General features: G+C 36.2%; 5 protein-coding genes and 2 pseudogenes across 8 annotated transcripts; 3 read left to right on the plus strand and 4 right to left on the minus strand.

Annotated features, from left to right (window-relative positions):
• The first annotated feature begins 1,065 nt into the window (after positions 1 to 1,065).
• On the plus strand, positions 1,066 to 3,504 carry LOC148771315 (uncharacterized protein C24B11.05-like). 3 transcript variants are annotated; one of them, XM_088817132.1, is made up of 10 exons: positions 1,391 to 1,595; positions 1,737 to 1,813; positions 1,897 to 1,962; positions 2,066 to 2,163; positions 2,276 to 2,313; positions 2,404 to 2,491; positions 2,594 to 2,723; positions 2,811 to 2,899; positions 3,010 to 3,075; positions 3,169 to 3,504. In XM_088817132.1, the coding sequence occupies exons 1-10, from the start codon at positions 1,552 to 1,554 to the stop codon at positions 3,325 to 3,327; spliced, it is 855 nt and encodes a 284-aa protein (XP_088673258.1). In that variant the 5' UTR covers positions 1,391 to 1,551; the 3' UTR covers positions 3,328 to 3,504. The 3 variants fall into 3 exon arrangements, with proteins under 3 accessions (XP_088673259.1, XP_088673258.1, XP_088673257.1); XM_088817133.1 differs by lacking the exon at positions 1,391 to 1,595 and adding an exon at positions 1,066 to 1,201 and having other exon boundaries at positions 2,594 to 2,899; XM_088817131.1 differs by having other exon boundaries at positions 1,458 to 1,595; positions 2,594 to 2,899.
• A 1,124-nt stretch (positions 3,505 to 4,628) lies between these two features.
• On the minus strand, positions 4,629 to 5,966 carry LOC105949134 (ubiquitin fusion degradation protein 1 C). Its single transcript, XM_088817135.1, has 5 exons — positions 5,934 to 5,966; positions 5,725 to 5,846; positions 5,507 to 5,637; positions 5,201 to 5,415; positions 4,629 to 4,971 (listed from the first exon to the last, which is right to left on the minus strand). The coding sequence occupies exons 1-5, from the start codon at positions 5,959 to 5,961 to the stop codon at positions 4,691 to 4,693; spliced, it is 777 nt and encodes a 258-aa protein (XP_088673261.1). The 5' UTR covers positions 5,962 to 5,966; the 3' UTR covers positions 4,629 to 4,690.
• A 1,421-nt stretch (positions 5,967 to 7,387) lies between these two features.
• Positions 7,388 to 9,631, plus strand: LOC105949133 (scarecrow-like transcription factor 11 (SCL11)). The gene is made up of 5 exons (XM_012972408.2): positions 7,388 to 7,558; positions 7,781 to 7,878; positions 8,855 to 8,936; positions 9,044 to 9,129; positions 9,223 to 9,631. Exons 1-5 carry the CDS (start codon positions 7,517 to 7,519, stop codon positions 9,461 to 9,463), a joined length of 549 nt encoding a protein of 182 aa, XP_012827862.2. The 5' UTR covers positions 7,388 to 7,516; the 3' UTR covers positions 9,464 to 9,631.
• A 1,636-nt stretch (positions 9,632 to 11,267) lies between these two features.
• Positions 11,268 to 13,222, plus strand: LOC105949132 (scarecrow-like protein 14 pseudogene; annotated as a pseudogene). The gene has a single exon (XR_016030932.1). The product of XR_016030932.1 is annotated as a scarecrow-like protein 14 pseudogene (transcript).
• Positions 13,165 to 16,881, minus strand: LOC105949130 (scarecrow-like protein 30). The gene is made up of 2 exons (XM_088817134.1): positions 16,825 to 16,881; positions 13,165 to 15,428 (listed from the first exon to the last, which is right to left on the minus strand). Exon 2 carries the CDS (start codon positions 15,303 to 15,305, stop codon positions 13,245 to 13,247), a length of 2,061 nt encoding a protein of 686 aa, XP_088673260.1. The 5' UTR covers positions 15,306 to 15,428; positions 16,825 to 16,881; the 3' UTR covers positions 13,165 to 13,244.
• LOC148771316 (putative N-acetyltransferase HLS1 pseudogene) lies at positions 15,864 to 16,706 on the minus strand (annotated as a pseudogene).
• A 272-nt stretch (positions 16,882 to 17,153) lies between the features above and the next one.
• LOC105953446 (uncharacterized) lies at positions 17,154 to 17,990 on the minus strand. The gene is made up of 2 exons (XM_012977107.2): positions 17,567 to 17,990; positions 17,154 to 17,493 (listed from the first exon to the last, which is right to left on the minus strand). Exons 1-2 carry the CDS (start codon positions 17,898 to 17,900, stop codon positions 17,312 to 17,314), a joined length of 516 nt encoding a protein of 171 aa, XP_012832561.1. The 5' UTR covers positions 17,901 to 17,990; the 3' UTR covers positions 17,154 to 17,311.
• Positions 17,991 to 22,571: the final 4,581 nt, after the last annotated feature.

A 22,571-nucleotide genomic window follows, 5' to 3' on the forward strand; every position in this document is an offset into this window, starting at 1 on the left:
TTTATGTCGACTAAAATTATTTTAGTTAATCAAAATTATTAATTAGAACAGTGATTAGAAGAATACACAAGGTAATTGATAATTATATATTATTCCAAGTTTGAAATTGATATTCTATTTGCAAAAATGGGATATAACGTGGAGGCGAGTTTCATATTTGCAATTGTTTCTATGATGAAGATTAGTGGTTAAGAATCATGCTTGTGAAATCGAATAGCTTAGAGAATTGAACATATTCGGAACTCGTTTGGTTGAGGAGATTAACAATGATTAATTAAATAATTAGATTTTATATCGTAATCATTTATCAAATCGACATGCAAATATTATGTTATTATGATTTATTTTTACTTTTCTTGTCCCTAAGGAGCATTTTAGTTGAACGTCATGATTTCAATAATATAACTTTCATTAGACTATTTAATTTTATTTTAACTAATCTTATGTTGGTTATCAAGCGAGGTATTGGGAAATACAAAACTATAGGTCTTTCTTCACTTGAATTCAATCTAATTATTATTCTCTTATTTTTAGTTCTCATTTTTAGTCCTCGGTCTGTTTGTTGCCAAAATAAAATTAAATAATTTAATGAAAACTCAATTATTTTATCAAGCACGAAAAGTCTAATAAAAATATTCATTAAAAGAAAAGATAAAACAATATAAACCATAATAATATTATATCTACGGATGAACCAGGTAAGTTATTGTCAATACAAAACATCAAACAAAATCAAATTATTTAATTAACAATATCTAATCTCCCTAACCAAACAAGGCCGCCCAACGTATAACTTAAATTCCCTGAAAATAAACAATTCAAATAAAGCCCACTTATCAAAAATTTGCTACTCACAAGTTCATTAAAAAAAATTAAATATTTCTTATATGTTATAGAAAGTCCGCTTTAATTTGCATGTTAATTTATTATTAGGAAAAAATAATTAAGTACAAATTACATAAAGTTGTAAAATCAAATAAAAAAATTAAAATAAATATTAATCACAATTCACACCCAATCAATTGAATTCCAACATATTATGAAACCACCTTTTGACGACTCTTCGGCTGCCGTTCTGGCGTCTCTTCATTTGCTATTTAAACACACCCCTCTCTCTCTCTCTCTCTAACCATTCTCTCTCTACATTTCGAAATCTGCTTCCACCCTCTGCACAAACTTTTCAGCTTATTACTCCCATCTGGTATGCATTCTCTCTCTCTCTCTCTCTCTCCTAATAATGGTAGTGTGATTTCGAAAACAATTGCTTTCGATCGTCTATTTTCAGTCATTTTATTTCTTCCAGATATGAAATTCAACTAGTGAGAATGACAGACAATTATTTATTTTTATTTATTAATTAATAATCAAACGCCCGCCAAGGTAGGGTTAGACAAACCCTCAACTAATTTACATAAAAATCGGAATATAAAAATGTGTTCTTACAGAGCTCATTGCCTGCCAAATCATGATCTACATTGATGGTTAATATTTTTTATAAACCCTTAATTTAATTTAATTTTTTATTTGGGGGTTTCTCTGTTTGCTTCTAGTATGTTTGGCTTGTTATGGGTGACCAGATCTTTATCTTTCCTAATGTAATATTTTCTTGTCGGTGATTTAATTTTTTAATACCTCATTTCACACTTTATTATGCATTTGGAATTGATTTAATTGGATTGTGTTGTCTTTTCTTTGCTTTTTTTTTTTTGATAACTGTTTTATGCTTTCGTTTTCAGTGTGTTGTTTAATCTAATGGAGCATGAGGATTGCTACAAGAAAATCTCGACACTGAAATATGAATGTCTCCTCTTTGGTGAGTGTTTCTTCAATGTGGTATTTTGTTTTTTTCGGTCAAAAAATTATCGAACTTTTAAAATTTACGTTCGGTTATTTCAGATGTGGATGACACCCTTTATCCCCTGAGTTCCGGTGTATCTGCAGAATGCACCAAGAACATCAGAGGTAATTTATGAATGACTCTTCTTTTTTTTTTTTACTATTTTATTTATAGTATATTGTTTTTACCGTTTCATGGATTGAGTTTCGATCGGATGTGTTAATGTAGAATATATGATTAATAAGCTGGGCATAGAGGAGGAAAAAGTTCCTGTAATGTGTGCGCAACTGTACAAGGAGTACGGAACAACTATGGCTGGTCTTCGGGTATAATTTCTTTTGGTTATATTGATTTATTAAACAAAATTGAAAATTTATTTTATGATATAGAGTATTTTATTAACAAGTGGAACACCTTTCTTGTTCGGCACCTTTTCAGGCCATGGGTTATGACTTCGACTACGACGAGTACCATAGGTAAAATAAAAAGAACATTCTAGTACCTTTGCATTTATTTACACGCATGTTATTTTCTTGTCTCATAATATCACAAATATTATTTGCTAGTTATGTGCATGGTAGATTACCTTACGAGTGGTTGAAGCCTGACCACACTTTACGGAGCCTTCTGCATAGCTTGCCTATTCGAAAAGTTGTAAGTTTTTCTTTTTGATCAATACAATTGAAAATGTGTTCCTTTTTTTTTCTCTAGGCCTATGACAACATCTTGCGATCTTACGTATTTGTAAAAAAACAGATTTTCTCGAATGGAAATGAAGCCCACGTGGCTAAAGTTCTTAGCAGGCTGGGATTAGAGGACTGCTTTGACGACGTTATTTGTTTCGAGACATTGAATCCTGCACCAAAAGACAAATCAGAAAACAATGGTGAGTTCTTAACAATGGTTTATTTTACAATTATATATGTGTATAAATATGTATATGTGACACTTTCATTCTCTGCCTTTGATCCAGAACTTGCAAAGGTTTTGATTGTTTGCAAGCCATTTGAAAATGCATTTGAGGAAGCTTTCAAAGCTACCGAAATTAACCCTAAGAAAACGGTGAGAAAAAAAAAAGAAACTATATAATATTTTCTATATGCTAGATTTTGTACACCTTTTTCTTTTATGCCAAGATTTAATGTAAAATAAAATTTATATCTTTTCCCCAGCTGTTCTTCGACGACTCAATCCGCAATCTACAGACTGCCAAAAACATGGGCCTACAAACTGTTTGGGTATGTATTTAATTACCGATCATGTAAAGGACCATTATATGAACGGAAAAAAAAAAAATTGTGGTCACGAGAGTTTAATTTTATTTCGAACAGGTTGGATCATCACAAAGAACAAAGGGTGTCGATTATTCGTTAGAGAGCATTCACAATATCAAAGAGGCATTGCCTGAACTATGGGAAGTTGACGAGAATTCAGATGTTTGCTATTCCGAAAAAACTGCTGCTGCTATTGAGACATGCGTCCGAGCCTAATGCAATTATTATTATTATTATATAATTTTATTTATATTTTTTGTTTTTTTGAGAACACTTCCTAATTGTGTTTTGATTGCATAATGAAGTAGTTCCTTTCTTTGTGTGTAAAACAATTATTATTATTATTATTATTATAATAACAATTATTATTATTATTATTATTATTATACTAAATTATGTTATTTCTGCAGTAATAATTATATTTAACATCAGAGTCTTGTGATTAGTTTTCGTCGGCCCGAGCCTTCAATTCTTCGGCGCAAGCCTTCACGAGGTAGGTGCGAGCCTTGACGAGGTAGTTGCTAGCTGTGATGAGGGAGGCTATATTACTATTCCTGACGAGGAGGGTTTTAGCGACGAGCTCCTTGAGCTGTGAAATCTGCTCCAATAGTTGAGGAATAGGCTGCTCCTTCGCCACCATCCATTGCGCCACTTTAAGTGAAGGCTCCCAATCATGTGGGACCGGAATCGGAAAATTATCATCGGTCTTCTGTTGCACCACCAATAACTCTTGCCCTGGTTCGAACTCGGGCGACGACTTCTGCGGCAGCTCGGAGTCAAGTGTGGCGAACATGGCGTTTTCTAGTGCGTACTGAATTTCGCGCCTCTCGTGATCCGGTAACATTTTCGGAATAATAGGATATATAGTGGTTCGTACGTATTGATGGTTGGCCTAAATATATATATGAATATTCCTTTTATACACAAGATGACTGATACATTATTCATAAATTAAAACATATTATATCTAAAATATAGGTATGAAAACTCATTAAAATATATATTTTTTCATAAATTTGGTGATAAATTAAGTGTAGGTAGGCTTAATATATTAAAGATATAGTATATATTAGTGCATGTGCATTTTAATGATGCACCTCCTATAATTAATTACATTATTGACAAATTAAATTCCAAAATTCGCATAGATTAATTATCGATTAAAACTTTATTATTATTATTATTATTATTATTATTATTATTATTATTATTATTATTATTATTATTATTATTATTATTATTATTATTATTATTATTATTATTATTATTATTGTGGTTCCTTCATTAAAAATAAATAAAAAAAGAGAACTTTTCTTGTGTATATATAATTATATATATTGTCCGTCACCTTGCAATTCTAATGCCAGCATTAATTATTATAATTTCAATTTTGTCCTTATCACTATTGATTAGCTCTTAGAGAATCAATGGAAATAAAATTAACAAGAAGGGTATTTTAGGCACATATATATTTTTTATTTTCTTTTAATGGATGTGGTATTAAATAAATAAAAAAACTTGTATATGTACATCTCCACAAAAATCTGCTGTGCAAGAAACATGTATGTATATATGACATTCAGTCTTTGAGTGAATATTTCTGCCCTGTGAAGGCTTTGAACTTCATTCCATCTTCTTCCTTCTTAGCCAAACTTTTAGAACTTTCCTTTAATGAAGCATCTACATCGCTTGAACCGAAAACGAGCTTTCCAGATTGTCTTCGAGTAGACGATTTTGATACGGAACTATTAATCTCGCAAACGGGCACTTCTACTTGAGTCGAAGGCTTCCCATCCAATCGTCTTGATGTACCGGTAAATGAGCTAAGTTTACGGCTCTTATGTTCCGGTTCTTCATCCGCTATTGAGATTCAAAAAAAAAAAAGAAATGCATTCGTTACGAAAGACCTACGTAAAAATAGTGTATAATGTAAATTGAAACGCTAAATGTCGTTTTGACTTTAAATGTGATTTTGAACTTTTACGAGTCCGAATTTGGCAAAAAAGTCGAAACAAAAATTTGTACTCTTTCGAGTTGACTTTCTAATCCAAATTGAATCAGCTAAATCGGAAGTCTCGTTAAAACAAACCTTCCGGTCGAGGCCTCTTTGACTTTACTGGCTTTTCGGGTTCTTTATAATCCAAAGGAGGTGCAAAGTCCACTTCGCAATCGGTTTCGATAATGCAAATCGCATTTGAGGGCTTCGTTTCTAATATATTAATGTAAAACTCCTTGTTGTTATGAACGACCATAATTGTGTCTCCGGTGGTTAGGCAAGTGTAGCTCCTCAAACTCGTTTCCAACCTAATTCAAATCGAAATATTTTTCGTAAGACCTCAAAATAAAATATATTACCCAAAAAACGAAAAAACGGACGAAAGCCAAATGAACTTACACTGCTTTTGGGTTGGACACGTCTAAGAAGTCCGTTTTGTGAGGCTGCATCTTCACGTAAGTACCTTTTGGCAAACTGGCATTTTTTACGCGCACAATGTCGCCATCTTTTAATTGCATATTCTCCATCATCTAAAATAAAAAACATTGAATAAAAATGCGCATATAATTAAATAAACGAATACTTGAACTTTTTTTTTTTTTCGGGAAGATAATTACCGAGAATGGTAAGTAAATCAAGCCTTCGTCGGCGGTAAATTCAAGTACACCGCAATGTGTGACTTTAGAAGCACGAGGATTACTGATTTCGAATAACATAGGGTAGTCGATATTTAATTTTGCTGCACAGTCGAAAATAAGACACAATTATTAGCTGATAAATTAAATTAAAAAAAAAGAAATAAAAAAAAAAAAAAAAAAAAACCTACCTAGACGATCAAGGGCAGAGGCTGGCATTATAACTGAAATTTGAAATTAATTACATTGATTAGAAGCAGATAAGAAGATGAATATATATATTAGTATATAGCTGCTAAAATTAAAAAAAAAAAAAAAAAGAAGATGGTATAAAAATTAGGGTAAATTACGGTCACCCCTAAAGTAAGGTTAAATTACGAAAAAAACTCGTCATGTTTGGGTAATTATACTACACTCAACTATGTATTACACGTTCACCGTTACAACGTCAAATTTACCAACTGGTTGATGGATTTTTTCGTAAAAAAATACATAGTTGAAAGGGTAATTGTAATTACCCAAACATAATGGGGGTTTCGTAATCTAACCTTATCTAAGGGGTTTACCGTAATTTGCCCTAAAAAATAACATACCTTTATCACCCTTTTCAAGATCATCCTGCAATTTATATCAAATAAAAAGTTAAATTTAGCCAACAAATTAAATCAATTGTGCAGTAAATAAATAAAAACTGATCGTATTTATTATACCTTGATGAAAGATGCTGAATAACAGCGGTAACATTGTTCGAACATTGAGTTTCTACCGTAGCAGTAGTTATCACGACTCTGCAGAACAAAAAAAAAATAAAAATAAATAAATAAATTCAAGTAGAGAAAATTAAATAGATCGAATATTATGTTGTAAATATACTGAATTTGAATTAAATATATATATTTGGTCAAATAATATAGTAAATATATTTCACTTTAACATTCATACCATGATGACAGATAATTTTAAAATTATATTCAGCACCAGAATTAAGGCTGCTCGGAATCTGCATGTTACATCGATCAGAAGTTATTTCTCGTCGAAATTAATAAATAATATAATAAACTGTTAATTAATATTATTGATTTAACAATTAAGGATTTAATTACAGAAGAAGAAGAATTCATCGGCTAGAGAGAGAAAATCAATACCTTTTGGTAGAGAGAATGTAAATAATTTCACCATCAAAAAGTTTCAAAAGGGCTCCTTATATAGTTGCTAATACGTGTTTAGATCTATAGGGGTACTTTAGGTATTTGACGTGGAATTCTGAAAGTCCTGATTCTAATACAAGTCCTAATTAATCTGTGTTTCTTTCCTTTTTTCAATCGATTATTGTAATAAGAATATTATACAAAATCTAGTTTGTTTTGATATTATTTGATTTAAATACTATAAACTTACCAATTAAAATAAGCTTTTAATAATACTAAATTTATCTTGGATTAGCCATATATGCCACATCATCTAGTTAAAATTAAAAATATTGTTTTTGCAATATTTTATAAATTTTGATGAGAAATTAGAGGGTTTTTCCTGATAAAAAAAAAAATATAGAATTTGTTTTTTTTAAATAATTTTGAAAAAACTAAATAATAAATAAGTGGGATTACTGGGGGTATTTTAGTCATTATCAATAGTCTGATTGTCCTGAATAACAAAACCCTTGCGAATCACATAAACTCTGCCGCTATTTTAAACTCGCCGGAGAGAGTAAGAGGAAGAGAAGGATAAATCGGCGATTGGGGTTCGATTGATTATTAGAAAATTGGGTTCGACCATGGCGAAGCGAGAATTGTCCAGTACTTTGAAGAACTTGAAGGTAAAATCAATTAATTAATTTTTAAATGCCCCAATTTGTTTTGGTTAACGCAAAACCTTCTGTTTTCCTGGGAATTAATGAGTTTTTTTTTTCTGGTTATCATTAATTTGCTTGTCGATATTTTTCAATGTTATTGTTTTAATTCATGGAAATAAAATAGTTTTTTTTTTCTGGACCCTAATTGCTCAATTGGTTAATGTTGTTATTATTGATTTTCTACAGTTTATGCAAAGGGTAACTCAGAAAGATGAGAAAGCCGAGAAAGAAGAAGAGGTTATGCCTGCTGGAGATTTTCCTCGCTCCGCTGCTGTTAAAAGATGGTATTTTTTTTTTTTTTTTAATTTATTTTTCGTGTTATTAGTATTCATGAATATGTTAAAAGATGTTGTTATTTTAACAATAAAGTCGAAGTAGAATTTATCGAGGTTCGGTGGATCTTCAAAAGACGAGCAATTGCATCTGCCTTTTTCCCCAATGTTGATGAAATTTTGATTTGTTAGAATCCTCTAATCCAAGAATATGTAAAATTGTTGCATCTGCTTACTTTTGCCTTTTGTTAACTCGGAAACTTCTACAATTCGGCCAAAGTGAACCTTCACTCATTTGTATTTGGGTTAAAAAACGATGCAACACGATGGATAACCCTTTGCTATTCAGTTTATCCCGCTTTAAAGATCAAATGTTTAAAGGTTCCGTTCCGTTGGTTTGAGGCCTGAGATGATTATCTAATGTCAACAGTTAGGTCGTTGACTTATCGACTTATTGGAAACTCTTTTTACCCTTGTACAAATATTATTGATGGAATTTTAGATAAGTTACATTATTCTCCGGTGAAGTTATGTATGATTGCTGATTGGCCTCCTTTAGGATTTTATGTTAGCGAAAAACGCAATCGAAACTTCGTAAGTAGTGTTTCGCTCACCAATATCTTTGTAAAGGAAAAGCATAACGAAATTACTAATGTTTACTGATAGAAAATAGTAGCCAACGAAATATTTGGTTAGGATAAACTATATATTTTTTGAGTGTGAGTTCGATTCTTTTACTAAATCAAGATTTCAAATTCAAGAGAATTTAGTTATATTTAGATTTAATCTCATGGGAGAGGGGTGTAAAATTTACCTTCAAATACAATCTGCGTGGAAGTGACTTCAATGTTTGTATTCTAATCCTTCTATTTAGATGAGCATTTTCCTATCTAAGTTGATAGATGTTATAATCGTAATAAAGTTTTTAACCATCTCTTATGGGAATCTTTTTTCTTTATTTTAATTTCCGTTTCTGTTTCACATGCAGTGTTGTTGTAGTTGAAGGCGATCCTCATCCCGGCGTGACAAGAGGCCGCATGTCGTTTTTAAGTTTTAACCCGTCTATTGATGTGAGTATAAGAAGGTTTGGCTGATTTTATTTTATTTTATTTTACTCTTGTTTATTTATTTATTTATTTTCTTTCCGTCTTCTCACTTCAAAGGCTTGTTTTGGCAGAAACTCAATGAAGTAGCATCTGACTCAAGTGAAACTGAATCCGCCGCAACAAGCTCTGGCAGACAAAACGAAGCAATACCCATTCGGTATGTTTGGAATAAATTCACTATTTAATTATATGATTTTCATTTTCTTGGGGAAAGAGTTTTTTGAAAAATACGATTTTTCGGTTATAACAGAGAAAATGGGGGGTCCGTTCAAAAGTTGGATAAGTTGGAAGTAGATGCAAATGATGATCTTAAGAGGAAGCAAGCACAAGTTTTTTCAGAAGAAGGGTATCCGAATAAATCGAGGAAAAATGATCAAGAAAACCAAGATTCACCTCAAACTAGCAGCCGTAGCCCCCAGAAACGAAATAAACGAGAAAAACTGGATTGGAGTGTTCTTCGACCTCCCAAGTATCAGAGCAAAAAGAGGTAAGTGATTGAGTAAGATATTTTTATTGAGTTGCGAATATTTGTTAAATTATCCGATTATTTATCGGCATTTAGGGTTGTTGCCCTGTGGTAGCTAAATTATGTTGTATTGATTGGTTTATGTGGATCCGGAAACAACTATCTATTAAAAAGATCAAGATATCTAATTATACCGAAGTCCTAAAAACCGAGCCAGTCTGTTATTTATTTACTTAACTGAAATGATTTGCGCGGTAGTAAAATTACGAATGTCGTTCACAATATGCTTTTCTTTCTCTCTCTAACTCTCCCAAACCTCCTAAAATCTCCAAAATCTCCCAAAACTCCCAAGAACTCTCAATAATCCTCTCAAGTCCTAAAATCTCACAAAACTTAAAGGTAATTTATACTCTAAATCACTTATATGTCAATTATAGTTAGTTTATTTCATTAATTGCATGTTAAAAAGCCCTAGAAAAAAATCGAATTATTCATTAATTACTTAAAAAATATTAATTATTCATTAATCAGTAATTATAATTAGTTTATTTTATTATCATTAATTATTCACTAATTACTTAAAAATTATTAATCAATTATTAGCTAATTATAAATAACTATTTATCAGTAATTATTTATTATTTAATTAATTATCACCAATTTTAATTCAAATTAAAATTCTTTATTATTTATTAATCATTCATTAATAATCAAATAATAATTAATTAACAAGAAAAAAAAAAAACATTCACGCCCATGTTGGGCGTGAGAACTACTGTTTCACTCCCAATTTGGGCGTGAATCAGTGGTTCTCACGCCCAATATGGGCGTGGATCGTGTTTTTTCGCTTCTAATTTGGGCGTGAAATATGTTATTTCGCACCCGTTTTGGGCGTGAATAGGTAAAAATACGGATTTTTAAAACCCTAGAGAGAGAAAGCTTTTGAAAATCAAAACCGTATTCGTAAAAATGCTACCGCATTTATCAAGTCCCTTTACTTAATTGTTGAAGACTCCCCCATATCCGATTTCTTCGATTTCTTGATTTTGATGGTCAAAACCAAACTTGTTGATCTTCTTCTGGATTAAGTAATTTATATTCTAGATGCTAACTGTTCTAATATCTTAATATTAGTTGCTAACTGTTCTTAGATGCTGAGTGTGCTACAAATTGGGAGTGAAATTTGGATATATCTCAAAATTAAATTGAGGTGAAGTTTAGGGACTAAAAAGTAATACTCACAAGAGACATCTTTAGACAGGGGAACTTCGAGGAGGATTCCTATGCGAGTTAATATCGTGTCCCACAATCCCAAGTGGCGTTGACCAGTCAAGGCTGCTACTAGGAGCTTGGGGGTTACGCTGCTTTATGTTTGTTTGTTTGTATCTCAACCTCTTTTACCGGCGACTCCCGGTTACCCACTGACCAAATTTCTGTTGCTCCAATCATTTTTTTTTCTTAATTAATATAATAAAATAATAAAATATGTTTTTTTTTTCTTTTATAGTTACTGGTTCCCAATTCCCTTGATGGTGTCTCGAACAAAATTAATCACAATTTTTAAAACTCAATTCTTAAATGTAAAACCATAATTTAACTCCAGTTTTTATCAATTTTGATCAACAAAATCCAATTTTGACGACAAAAAAAAGGATGGTATCGACTGTAACGATCAAAATAGGACAGTGATGTTGTGACTGGTCAACATGAATTCATTCATGAACCAAAAAAAGTCAAAATTACAACAATTTAAAATTTGTGACCGGCTCCACCTGAAAACGCTGATTGGATTTATTGTAGTGTAGCAACTGTGCAGACAGAGTGTCTATTTCCTCGTATCTTCCTTCCTTTGTCTCCCTATAAAAAAAAGCCACCCAAATTGCTTCCTTTTCATAAATCTCTAAACCCACTTCTCAATCAAATTCACTTCTTCCTCTTTTCATGGCGATGTACTTGTCTCAAGAAAACCATGTCTTTACATATAATTGTCCGTCCAACGGAATTTCAGCGGAATATTCCGTCCCCACGAATGGATCTTCGTCGCCGGTGGAATGTTCTTCCTCGTCTTCGTCGGAGGGGGAGGGTTTCAAAGAGAAGGATCATTCGGATGCAATGCTAAAGTTCATAAGCCAGATGCTTATGGAAGAAGAAGACTTGGGTAACAAGCCATGCATGCTCCATGATTGCTTGGCTCTTCAAGCCACCGAGAAATCGTTATTCGATGTCCTCAACACGAACAACGACGACGAAACACCACCGGATAGTAGTAGTTATTCGAGAGTGAAGAAAAACCGCTATCGAGAAGATACCGATGGATTGTCGGGGGACGATCGGAGGAGTAACAAACAGTTGGCCGACGACAAATTTAGCGACGAGAGTGAGACGTTGGAGATGTACGACAAGGTGTTGCTCTGTTCCGTCTTGGAGCTCGAGTCGAAGGATAAGAAGCCGTCGATGAAACAGTTGAGTAGAGGGAATAAGAAGAAAGGGATTCCTGCCAAGGAAACGGTCGACCATCGAACCCTCCTGACGCAGTGCGCGCAGGCCGTCGCCAGCAACGAAACCCGAACGGCGACGGAACTTTTGTCGCAGATAAAGCGGCATTCGTCGCCGCACGGCGACGGAACGGAAAGGCTCGCGCACTATTTCGCCGGAGCCCTCGAGGCCCGCTTGGCCGGCACCGGAGGGACGTTCTACTCTCGCGGAATATCGGCGGCGGAGATTCTGAAGGCGTACAAGACGTACATCACGGCTTGCCCTTTCAGGAAGATGTCGAATTTGTACGCCAACAAAACGATCAAGAAACTCGCCGATGGGGCGACGACGCTCCACATTATCGATTTTGGGATTCTGTACGGGTTCCAGTGGCCCTGCTTGATCCACGCACTGTCCGAGCGGCCCGACGGGCCCCCCAAGCTCCGGATCACAGGGATCGATTTCCCCCAGCCAGGGCTCCGTCCGGCCGCCCGTGTCGGAGATACGGGCCGCAGGCTCGCAAAGTACTGCGAGCGGTTTAAAGTCCCGTTCGAGTACAATGCAATCGCGCAGAAGTGGGACACAATCAAAATTGAGGATCTCAAGATCGAGAGGAACGAGTTGCTGGTCGTGAATTCCCTCTACCGGCTCCACAACGTGCCCGACGAGACGGTGATGGTCAATAGCCCGAGGGACACCGTTCTCGAACTGATAAAGAAAGTCAACCCCGACCTGTTCATACACGGCGTGGTCAACGGGACCTACAACACGCCCTTCTTCACGACGAGATTCAGGGAAGCCCTCTACCAATACTCGTCGTTGTTCGACATGTTCGACGCGACGGTCCCGAGGGAGGATCAGAATAGGATGAGGTTCGAAGAGGAGGTGTTGGGGAAGGACGTGATGAACATTATAGCGTGTGAGGGGACCGAGAGGGTCGACCGGCCCGAGACTTACAAGCAGTGGGGGGTCCGGAGCGCGAGGGCGGGCTTCGAGCAAGTGCCGCTCGATCGGGATATTCTCAAGTACGTGAGGAGTAAGGTGAAGAAGAACTACCACAAGGACTTTTCGGTCGATGAGGATGGCAAGTGGATGCTGCAGGGTTGGAAAGGCCGCGTCGTTCATGCCATCTCTTACTGGAAACCTAGTCACAAGTAGTGATATGATTCTTGATTTTCTTGTTTTTAGGACAAATCTCTTGTTTTTTGTAGTGTTGTATTTGAAGTATTTCAGTTGGTTGCAAAACAAAAATCAGATAAAAAAGACTCAAAACTTTATTCATTTCAAATGAACAAAAAAAAAAAAAAAAAAAGTGTTTGCAGCATCTTTGATTAGGTCGATTCTTGCGAGTTCGGCCTCCAACACGAAAGCGCGTACATAACGCGGCCTTTCCACCCTTGTAGCAACCAATCGCCGTCTTCGTCCAACATGAAATCAGTGTGGTAATCCTGCCTAATCTTAATCTTCACCTCCTTAACTATCTCCCGATATAGGTGCATCTGCACGAACCCCGCCCTCTGATTCCTGACCGTCCACTGCTTGTACGTCTCGGGCCTTTCGATCCTCTCCGACCCTTCGCACGCAACCACGTTCATCACGTCCCTCCCGAACACCTCCCTCTCGTAGAGCATCCTATCCCGATCGTCCCTCGGCAGGGTCGCCTCCATCATATCGAAGAACGACGAGTAGTGGAAGAGCGCCTCCCTGAAACGTGTCGCGAAGAACGGGGCGTTGTACGACCCGTTCACAACCCCGTGCACGAAGAGATCCGGCTTTATCCTCTTGATCAGCTTCAACACGGAGTCGCGGGGTGGGGGGGCGTTCGCCCCCCCAACCCCAACCGACGACTCGTCGGGCACGTGCCTCAGCCTGTACATGCAGTTGACGACGAGCATTTCGTCCTTTTCGATCTTTAGATCCTCCACGGTGACCTCGTCCCATTTCTTGGCTATCGCATTGTACAGAAAGGGTACGTTGAAACGCTTACAGTAGCTGACGAGGCGTCTCCCGGTCTGTTCGATTCGCTCGGCCGGTTTGAAACCCGGCTGAGGGTAATCGACGCCGGTTATCCTCAGCACGGGGGGACCGCCGGGCCTCAACGAAAGGCCTTGGATTATGCAGGGCCACTGAAAGCCGTAGAGGATACCGAAATCGACGATGTGGATCTTCGCCGCGTCTTTCGTGTACTTTCCGATGGACTTGTTGGCGAAGATATTCGACATCCTCTTGAAAGGGCAGGAGGTGACGTAAGCCTGGTAGGATTTGAGAAGCTCGGAAGCTTGGATTCTTCTAGAAGCGAAGGCGGTGTAGAGGGCGGCGCCGGTGCCGGACATTCTTGCTTCGAGGGCGTTCGCGAAGCAGTGGGCCAGCCTCTCGTTTGCGTCGCCGTGGGGAGAGCAGTGGCTGCGGATCTGCTTGAGTAGGGTTTCGCCGGCGGCGAGGTTGAAGTTGGATACCGCCTCCGCGCAGCGGGTCAACAGGCTGCTGAGATCGACGACTTCTGTTACGGCGCGGTTTTTCTTGCTCCCCTTCGGCCGGCCGCGTTTGACCTCCTTGGTTTTGCGGTACTGTTTCTTGCTTTCTTCGTCGCTGTCGGATTTCTCGTCGGAGCCCCGGGGTGGGGTTTTGTTGTAGAACTCCGGGTTCATCTTCGGGCAGAGGAGCGACTTGTCGTACTTTTGAATCTCCGCCGGATCTTCTGCTTCGTAGCTCGCCAGCTGCTTGCCGCTCCTCTGCGAATCTTCGCCGGAATATTCGCTCCGGTGGGTTTTCTCCTTGCCGGATCTTCCTTCCCCTGCAAATACTTGAACATGTTTCTGAAAAGATTCCCCGCCGCCTTGAAAGAGAGATGCTCCGCCGTCGTTAACCGCCAACCCTGAATTCAGGAGCGGATGAAACCGACTCTCCGGCGCCGCCGGACCGCCAGTAGTAGCGTTCCACAGACTTTGGCCGGCGCCGGAGACCACGTCCGACTCGAAAAGTGTCCACGACGGAAAATCAGATGCGGATAAGATTGAATCAGCGTCACCAGTTTGTTTGTTGACGGAGAAAGAAAACGGCACCGGCGGCGGCGGCGGCGGCGAGTTGGCGGTGTCACTGAGGGCGTCGTGGAAGTATTTCTCGGCGGCTTGGAGAGCGGAGCAATCTTGAAACATGCAAGGGCGGTGATCCAAGTCGTCTTCCTCCATAAGCATCTGCCGTAGGTATTCGTAAACGCCGTTGAAGTAGTCGCACTCCACCGGAGCAGCCGCGTCCTCGTCGTTGACGACGACTTGATTCTGCGACAGAATTCCGGGCATGTTGACGACGACGTTGTTGGTGAATCTAGGATCGGACAAGTGGCCGACGAACTGAAAACCGTTCCTCGAATCGCACCGAGAAAGGGTCCCCATAGATGAAATTAAACGACGAAGACGACGACGATCGATCAATGAATATATAAGGAAAGTGTCGATTGGATCTTGCTTGTGGAGTTTGAGATTGTAACAATGGCCGACTTATATATAACAATTAAACTTGGGGCTCTTTGAGAAAACCCCCTCACTACTTTTTTTAATTGAGGGAGGCCCAAAATATTTTAGTCCATTTGAGAAAAGTCCACACCCATTTTGAGCTATTATATATTCCAGCTTTACCCCCGCCCGCCACCTCATCATTGGGTCAGCGCTCCAGAATTTTTTTTTTTTTTTTTTCCGTTTTTTTAATCGACTATGAAGCATAGTCGATTAGTCTTAAATCGACTATGCTTCATAGTCGATTAAGGAAAATCTTTAATTTTTTAATTTTTTTTTTGTTTTTAATTTTGTTTTTAAATTTTTTTTGGTTTTTTTAATTTTTTTCTCTATCAGATTTATTAATGCATAGTCGATTAAAATTTTAGCTATTAAAATAACAAATCACAATTAAAAAAAAATACAAAATCAATTATATTTAAAAAAATACAAACATTGTAATTGATTTATACATTGGAATCAATAAACAAAAAATCAAAAAAAAAAAAAAAAAAATTAACAACTAGAGTCGGTTAACTTTAATCGACTACTGAACATAGTCGATTAAGCCTTAATCGACTATTGAACATAGTCGATTAAGCCTTAATCGACTATTGAACATAGTCGATTAAGCCTTAATCGACTACTGAACATAGTCCATTAAGCCTTAATCGGTGAGACTGTGTTGCGTAATTTTGCCTAGCGATCTTTAAATATCTATTGTAACGTACACTACACACTTAGGCCGGCAATCACCACTGTGCTTGACTTTGACGAGAGAAGAAGGCTACACTGTGAATCGTGGATTGCACACAGTGACCTCACCATCCTCGCCGCGTTCGGGCCTTCACCGCCGATCCCGTACAGGAAGTGGAACCCAAACGGTCGGAAAACCTCCGGCACCGACGGCAGGCGGAGCCACGGCAGTGCCCGGTCCACCGCCCGCGTGGTCCTCGCCAGGGCCCTCCTCACGCGCGACGCGCCGCGGACCTCGAGCGTGTACACGTCTTCGCTGTTCCACACGCTGAGCACGGCCCACGACTCGGGCTGACTCGCCAGAAACTCATCCGCGCCCGGCCACGACCCGGCGGCGCCGCCGTAGGGTGACCCCTTCGGCACGGCGAGGAAAGTGCCCAGGTTCAGCTTGTTTTTCAGCACGGCGTCGATGTCGCGCGGGAAGAACTCCGTGGCGGAGAAGCGGCGGCGGTAGGGGGCCTCCGCGTCGGCGGCGCCGAGTTTGATGTGGGGGCTGGGTCTGTAATGGCAAGGGTTAGGAGTAATAAGGGTGGTTTGGGAATTATTAAATAATATTTGGGTAGAATATTAGGGAAGGGGGTTTTCTCTAATTATTTTTGGGAAGGGGGGTTTTCTTAACTCATTTACCTAGATGAGGGGGGTCTTGCTAATTATCCCATTAAACTTATACCCCAGCTTCACACTACTTTGGAATCATGCCAAATTTCATTGGATCTGCCATTTTTTATATATATTTATATTTATATATATCTCTATATATATATTACAATTGAAAATATTGGTGTATAAGTGTATTGAGACCATGGTTATCGGATCGTAAATATATCTCGTATCGTTTTACTCCACATCTCGTACCGTATCGTTTATCGTATCGTATCGTAAGATATTTAACCAACTATTAAACTGGTAATATATATATATATATATATATATATATATATATATATATATATATATATATATATAAAAGAAAAATATTAGAAACATGTAAAATTTAATATTTTGAAGTCAAATACTCATTAAAAAAATAGATCCAAAATTCAAATTCAAGTTTCAACATCAAATTATAAAATATTGACAAAAATCATAATTGTTCATTAAATAACATCATCGAAGTTCAAATTCAAATCCCTAATTTATAAAATAATCCATCACTCGAAATCTTGAAGATCAATGTCACTTAAATCTTCCTCATCAACCAATTTCAAACAATTATCTGCATCTTCATCTTCATCTTCATCTTCATCAATCTCTTCAACTTCATCGACTCTAACTTTGGCCTTTCCCTTTCTTCTCTTATCAATCTCAAACTTGGCATTCAAATTTCTTGGACCTATATATATATAAACATTAAATAATATTGAATGATAGTATATTTTTAAACAAAAGAAATATACATAATATACCTCTTTTCCGTTTTGAGCTTGAAGCTTCTCCACTAAAGCTAAAATCTTCATGTACATCCATCCATGCACTATCTTCAGGTAAGCAAGGGTCTTCTTTTTCGGTGATCCACTCGTCATCATATTCAATATCCGATAAGCATATTGGATCATAAGCTTCTCCCTTCTCTACTCGAATTTTTTGTCGCGCATCAAGTTGGAGATTGTACTTAACATAGACAAGTGCATTAAGTCTTTGTTGCTCCAAGCGGTTTCTTCTTTTTGTATGCACTTGTTCAAATGTACTCCAATTCCTCTCGCATCCGGTAGCACTACATGTGAGACTTAAAATTCTCATAGCAATCTTTTGCAATTCCTTTACTTCTCCACCATAACTTTCCCACCAAAGAGCTATTAAAATAAAAATTAATCGTTGCTTGTTTCAATGTAGGCCCTTTTTTAGAGAAAAATGGATGTAATCCTCCTCTTTCTTTGCCAACATCCTCGACTATTTCTTCATCCAAAACTTCAAGATTATTTGCCTCATTCTTCGTTTTTTTGCGATATTTTCCGATATTTATGAATAATCGATACGGAGCCCGAGTTGTATCGTTTTAATAGATACCGTACCGTATCGCGATATATATCGCGATATATCGCGATATTAACTACCATGATTGAGACTCACAGTTCTGTCTTGAGATGCAGGTAAAGTTTTATATATTTATATATATATATATATATATATGTGTGTGTGTGTGTGTGTGTGTGTGTGTGTGTGTGTGTGTGTGTGTGTGTGTGTGTGTGTGTGTGTGTGTAATATAATATGGGTGATGAAAGGTGTAGGTAAAATAAAAAAAAATCAGATGAGATCAAGTTTTTGTTAAAATAAATATGAGTTGAATTTTGCACTTGAATTATTTATGAGCTGGTCTTTAGGCACTTACCAGAATGTCTGAAATCTGAAGCTAATTAATTAATTAATTGATTACCTAATTAATTAATTAATTGGAGTAGTGAACACATCTTGTACAAAGGGAAATATACAAAGTGGCACATGGTGCACGTACTTAATCAATCACTATTCACTGGTTAGTTAATTAATAGTTATGGTATATAAATTAATTATTCAAGAATTGCATTTCTCTTTGAAAATTAGTTATAGTTACTACTTACTAGACACCTCCCTACCTGAATTACAATAATATATAGATATAAATGGATATACATATATAGATACATATATAGATATATTACAAGGACAAGTGGTTAGGGGAAATTTTGCCTTTTTATGTGTCCCTCAAGCGGGGGCAAATGCGGGACATTTGAAAATGAAAGAGAGTTTTTTTTCACCTTTGGTCTCCTTCTTCATCCACTAATGATGTTCCTTCCAAGAATTTTCATCATTGATGGGGCGATCGGTTCGACATTTATCGGCCGGGCTCCCCGTATTCGAGGTCAGCGGGCCAGGGCCTAACGAAGAGTAAAAGTTAAGCCCATAATTGATGTGCCCATTACATCTTATGGGTCAAATCGCAGCGAAGGATGACCGAGATGAGTCGGGACCACCAGCATACTTGAACTCAAAAGATAGGAAAAAAAGTAGTTGTCGAGCTCAAAAGCAGCCGTTATATAATGAAAATTCGAATATATTTTCTATAAACAAATAAGGAAAATGTATAAATCAAGACGGATGATTGATAGATGTAAATTAAAGACTGGTCGATTGAGTTTAATGTGAGCTTCCCAACGATCGATTGAGTTGATTTCAAATGAAGGTCTGGAGGGTGAAATTTTTTGCACCATCAATCATGTTTCTTTAATTTTGGCTAAGTATTCTCATTTTCTCTAAAAACGAATTTATGTTTCATTTTTTTTTCTTTTAATTGTTGAGATCAATTTATATATTTTTTTTGGTTACTTTGTTTTTCTTTCTATTTTATTTTGGTGTTTTTTTCTTTATATTTATTGCCATTTTCTTGACTTTTCATAGGAGTGTGGGTCCCCCAAATGGAGCTTTCTGGAGAATGTCAAATTCATTCATTTAACCAAAATATGGGGGTTCATGTACACACTCACATAATAAAATGTTGGTGATAATATTAAATATTTTTCAGTGCCTGTAATAAAGTGAAATAATTGGATTTATAGGCGCCGAATTGGACATATATTATATTTTATATATATACTCAATAAAGCAGAGAGCAAAATTATTATTAATATTGATATTAAATTAATATAAATATATATGTTGCAAACCACCCACATACATGTATCATCTAATTGGCGAAGGTGAGTGTTTAAAGAGGAATATAATTTATTTAGACCATCTTCACCCGTCACCAAATCCTATAATTATAATCTAATTTAGGTATTTTTAGTTTCTCAACTTAATCTCTAAATCACCATTACACCTAAAATTAAAGTGATTTAGTTTATTCTCATACCCTGGTCAAATTCTATATCACTATATCCTAAAATCCTATATTTTCAGCAAATTTTTTGGTGAAGAAATTTTCATCTCCCACCCTTCCACTATTTACCATTTTTTTCACCAAATCATATTTTTTCTATCAAATATAGAAAATAGGATTTTGTGTAATTAACACCATTTTATAATTAGCATATACAATTCTTATATTAACTAATTTCATGTGATTACCAACTTATAAATATATTTATAGTAAATGTATTAGTGTTAATTAGTGAATTAGTTTTCAAAATTTAAAATAATAATAATATTATTATTATTATTATTATTATTATTATTATTATCATTATTATTATTATCATTATTATTATTATTATTATTATTATTATTATTATTATTATTATTATTATTATTATTATTATTATTATTATTATTATTATTATTATTATTATTATTATTATTATTATTATTATTATTATTATTATTATTATTGAACTAAGGAGAGGATTGATAGCATATTTGTGGGATAAACATGATCAAATAGATGATGTTGAAGATGATAACGATAAAAATGGTGAATGAGACTCATCTGCTTATAAGGGGTACTCTTTCCTTGTTAGGTCAAACAAGGTTTTAACGAGGCCCCTGTTATCAATGAAATAATATTTTTTGCCAAAAAAAATGTTGTAACGTTTTTATAACTAACTTATGTTGTGATATTTTTATGATTAATTTGTGTTGTAAGGTTTTTAGGAAATAATTAATGAAATTATTGTTTATTCGTGGTTTTATTATATGTATAATAATCTAAGTCGATTTTCATTCACGTTTCAATAAATTTTTGATATTTATCATAATTTTTAAATTATATACTTAATAAAATTATTGTTTAAGATCAAATTCATAATCAATATTTTGGTAATAAAATAGACTAAATTTACAATTAACATTAAAATTATAATTTTGTAATATATTTGGTGAAATGCTATGGGAGACCAAACTAAATCCTATTCTCTATAAATGGTAAAATGGAGAGATATTAATATTTTGGGATAATTAGCAATACCCCCCTCATCTAGGTAAATGAGTTAAGAAAACCCCCCCTCCCAAAAATAATTAGAGAAAACCCCCTTAGTTAGTATTTTACCAAATATTATTTTTATAATTCCAAATCTACCCTTATTTGTCAATGTATTATTTTGAAACCCTAATTTCTCTCTTATTTTTTCAGCATCTCAGCCCCTCACACCTCTCCCCGCCGTCCACCATCTCAGCCCCTCACACCTCGACAAGGCACATGCGGCAGTTTTCGACGATAGAGAGGCGGTCCACATTCCCATGGCACGGCCTCGGCTTCGGGAGAAGGCAGGATGGACGAGATCTGAATTACGGAGATGTTGTAAGGAATGGCTTCGACGGTTTTGACGAAAGTGGCTGAAACGGCGCCGCCGTTGTCCTGATGCGGGGAGAAACCGACCTTGCCGCCCTTCAGATCTGTGATGTTAACGAAGCCGGCGGATCCGGTGGCTTCGCCGGTGGCCTGGTACATGGTGGCGGCGAGGGCGGTGCCGGTTCAAATTTCTCTGTTCATGAGTGATGGTAATGATGTTTGTGGCGGCGGTTTTGAGTGGAGGATTGCGATGGGTCTGTTGGTGAAGGCGGTTTTGGGTGGAGGATTGCGATGGGTGTGCTGGCGGCGGCGGTTTTGGGTGGAAGATTCCGATGGGTTTGCTGAATTCGCGCAGAAAAAGAAATTCGCACAGGCAGGGCCTTAATCGACTACGTGTGTTTAATCGACTATGTTCAATAGTCGATTAAGGCTTAATCGACTATGTTCAGTAGTCGATTAAGGTTAACCGACTCCAGTTGTTAATTTTTTTTTTTTTTTTTTTGATTTTTTGTTTATTGATTCCAATGTATAAATCAATTACAATGTTTGTATATTTTTTTTTAAATATAGTTGATTTTGCATTTTTTTGTAATTATGATTTGTTATTTTTAATAGCTAAAATTTTAATCGACTATGCTAATATAAACCTGATAGAGAAAAAAATAAAAAAACCAAAAAAAAATTTAAAAACAAAATTAGAAACAAAAAAAAAATTAAAAAATTAAAGATTTTCCTTAATCGACTATGAAGCATAGTCGAATTAAGACTAATCGACTATGCTTCATAGTCGATTAAAAAAACGGAAAAAAAAAAAAAAAAAAATCGCTGGAGCGCGTGCCCAGCTGTGATGAGGTGGCGGGCGGGGGTAAAACTGGGAAACACAATGGCTGAATTGGATCATGGACTTTTCTCAAATGGACTAAAATATTTTGGGCCTCCCTCAATTAAAAAAAGTAGTGAGGGGGTTTTCTCAAAGAACCCCTAATATTTTATTATTTGGTGTAAAATTTGATGGAATTGGTGAGAGATCAAATACACTATTTTGTCACTAAAAATAAAGAAATTATAGAATAGCGTGCTACGGGTGAGAGATAACACCATTTTTTACCCAAAAAATAGAATTTGATGAAAAAATCGTGTTAAGAGTGGGAGATGCTCTTAGAGGTTATAATTATAAATATGCAGTAGAAGTTTTTGATTTTTTATAC

This window comes from Erythranthe guttata, chromosome 4 (assembly GCF_056151865.1).
Source record: "Erythranthe guttata isolate IM_541 chromosome 4, IM_541, whole genome shotgun sequence".
NCBI classification, from domain to species: Eukaryota; Viridiplantae; Streptophyta; class Magnoliopsida; order Lamiales; family Phrymaceae; genus Erythranthe; species Erythranthe guttata.

Excerpts from the sequence above, each read along its gene's own strand:
- LOC148771315 (XM_088817131.1), top strand. The coding sequence starts at position 1,552 with ATGTTTGGCTTGTTATGGGTGACCAGATCTTTATCTTTCCTAAT. Across the intron at positions 2,314-2,403 it reads GACTACGACGAGTACCATAG|TTATGTGCATGGTAGATTAC; the intron begins GTAAAATAAAAA and ends ATTATTTGCTAG. Across the intron at positions 2,900-3,009 it reads AAATTAACCCTAAGAAAACG|CTGTTCTTCGACGACTCAAT; the intron begins GTGAGAAAAAAA and ends TCTTTTCCCCAG.
- LOC105949130 (XM_088817134.1), bottom strand. The coding sequence starts at position 15,305 with ATGGGGACCCTTTCTCGGTGCGATTCGAGGAACGGTTTTCAGTTCGTC.
- LOC105953446 (XM_012977107.2), bottom strand. The coding sequence starts at position 17,900 with ATGAGAATTTTAAGTCTCACATGTAGTGCTACCGGATGCGAGAGGAAT. Across the intron at positions 17,494-17,566 it reads AAGCTCAAAACGGAAAAGAG|GTCCAAGAAATTTGAATGCC; the intron begins GTATATTATGTA and ends ATATATATATAG.
- LOC105949134 (XM_088817135.1), bottom strand. The coding sequence starts at position 5,961 with ATGCCAGCCTCTGCCCTTGATCGTCTAG. Across the intron at positions 5,638-5,724 it reads TGATTTACTTACCATTCTCG|ATGATGGAGAATATGCAATT; the intron begins GTAATTATCTTC and ends TTTTTATTTTAG. Across the intron at positions 4,972-5,200 it reads AAAGAGGCCTCGACCGGAAG|CGGATGAAGAACCGGAACAT; the intron begins GTTTGTTTTAAC and ends GAATCTCAATAG.
- LOC105949133 (XM_012972408.2), top strand. The coding sequence starts at position 7,517 with ATGGCGAAGCGAGAATTGTCCAGTACTTTGAAGAACTTGAAG. Across the intron at positions 7,879-8,854 it reads TCCGCTGCTGTTAAAAGATG|TGTTGTTGTAGTTGAAGGCG; the intron begins GTATTTTTTTTT and ends TTTCACATGCAG. Across the intron at positions 9,130-9,222 it reads AACGAAGCAATACCCATTCG|AGAAAATGGGGGGTCCGTTC; the intron begins GTATGTTTGGAA and ends CGGTTATAACAG.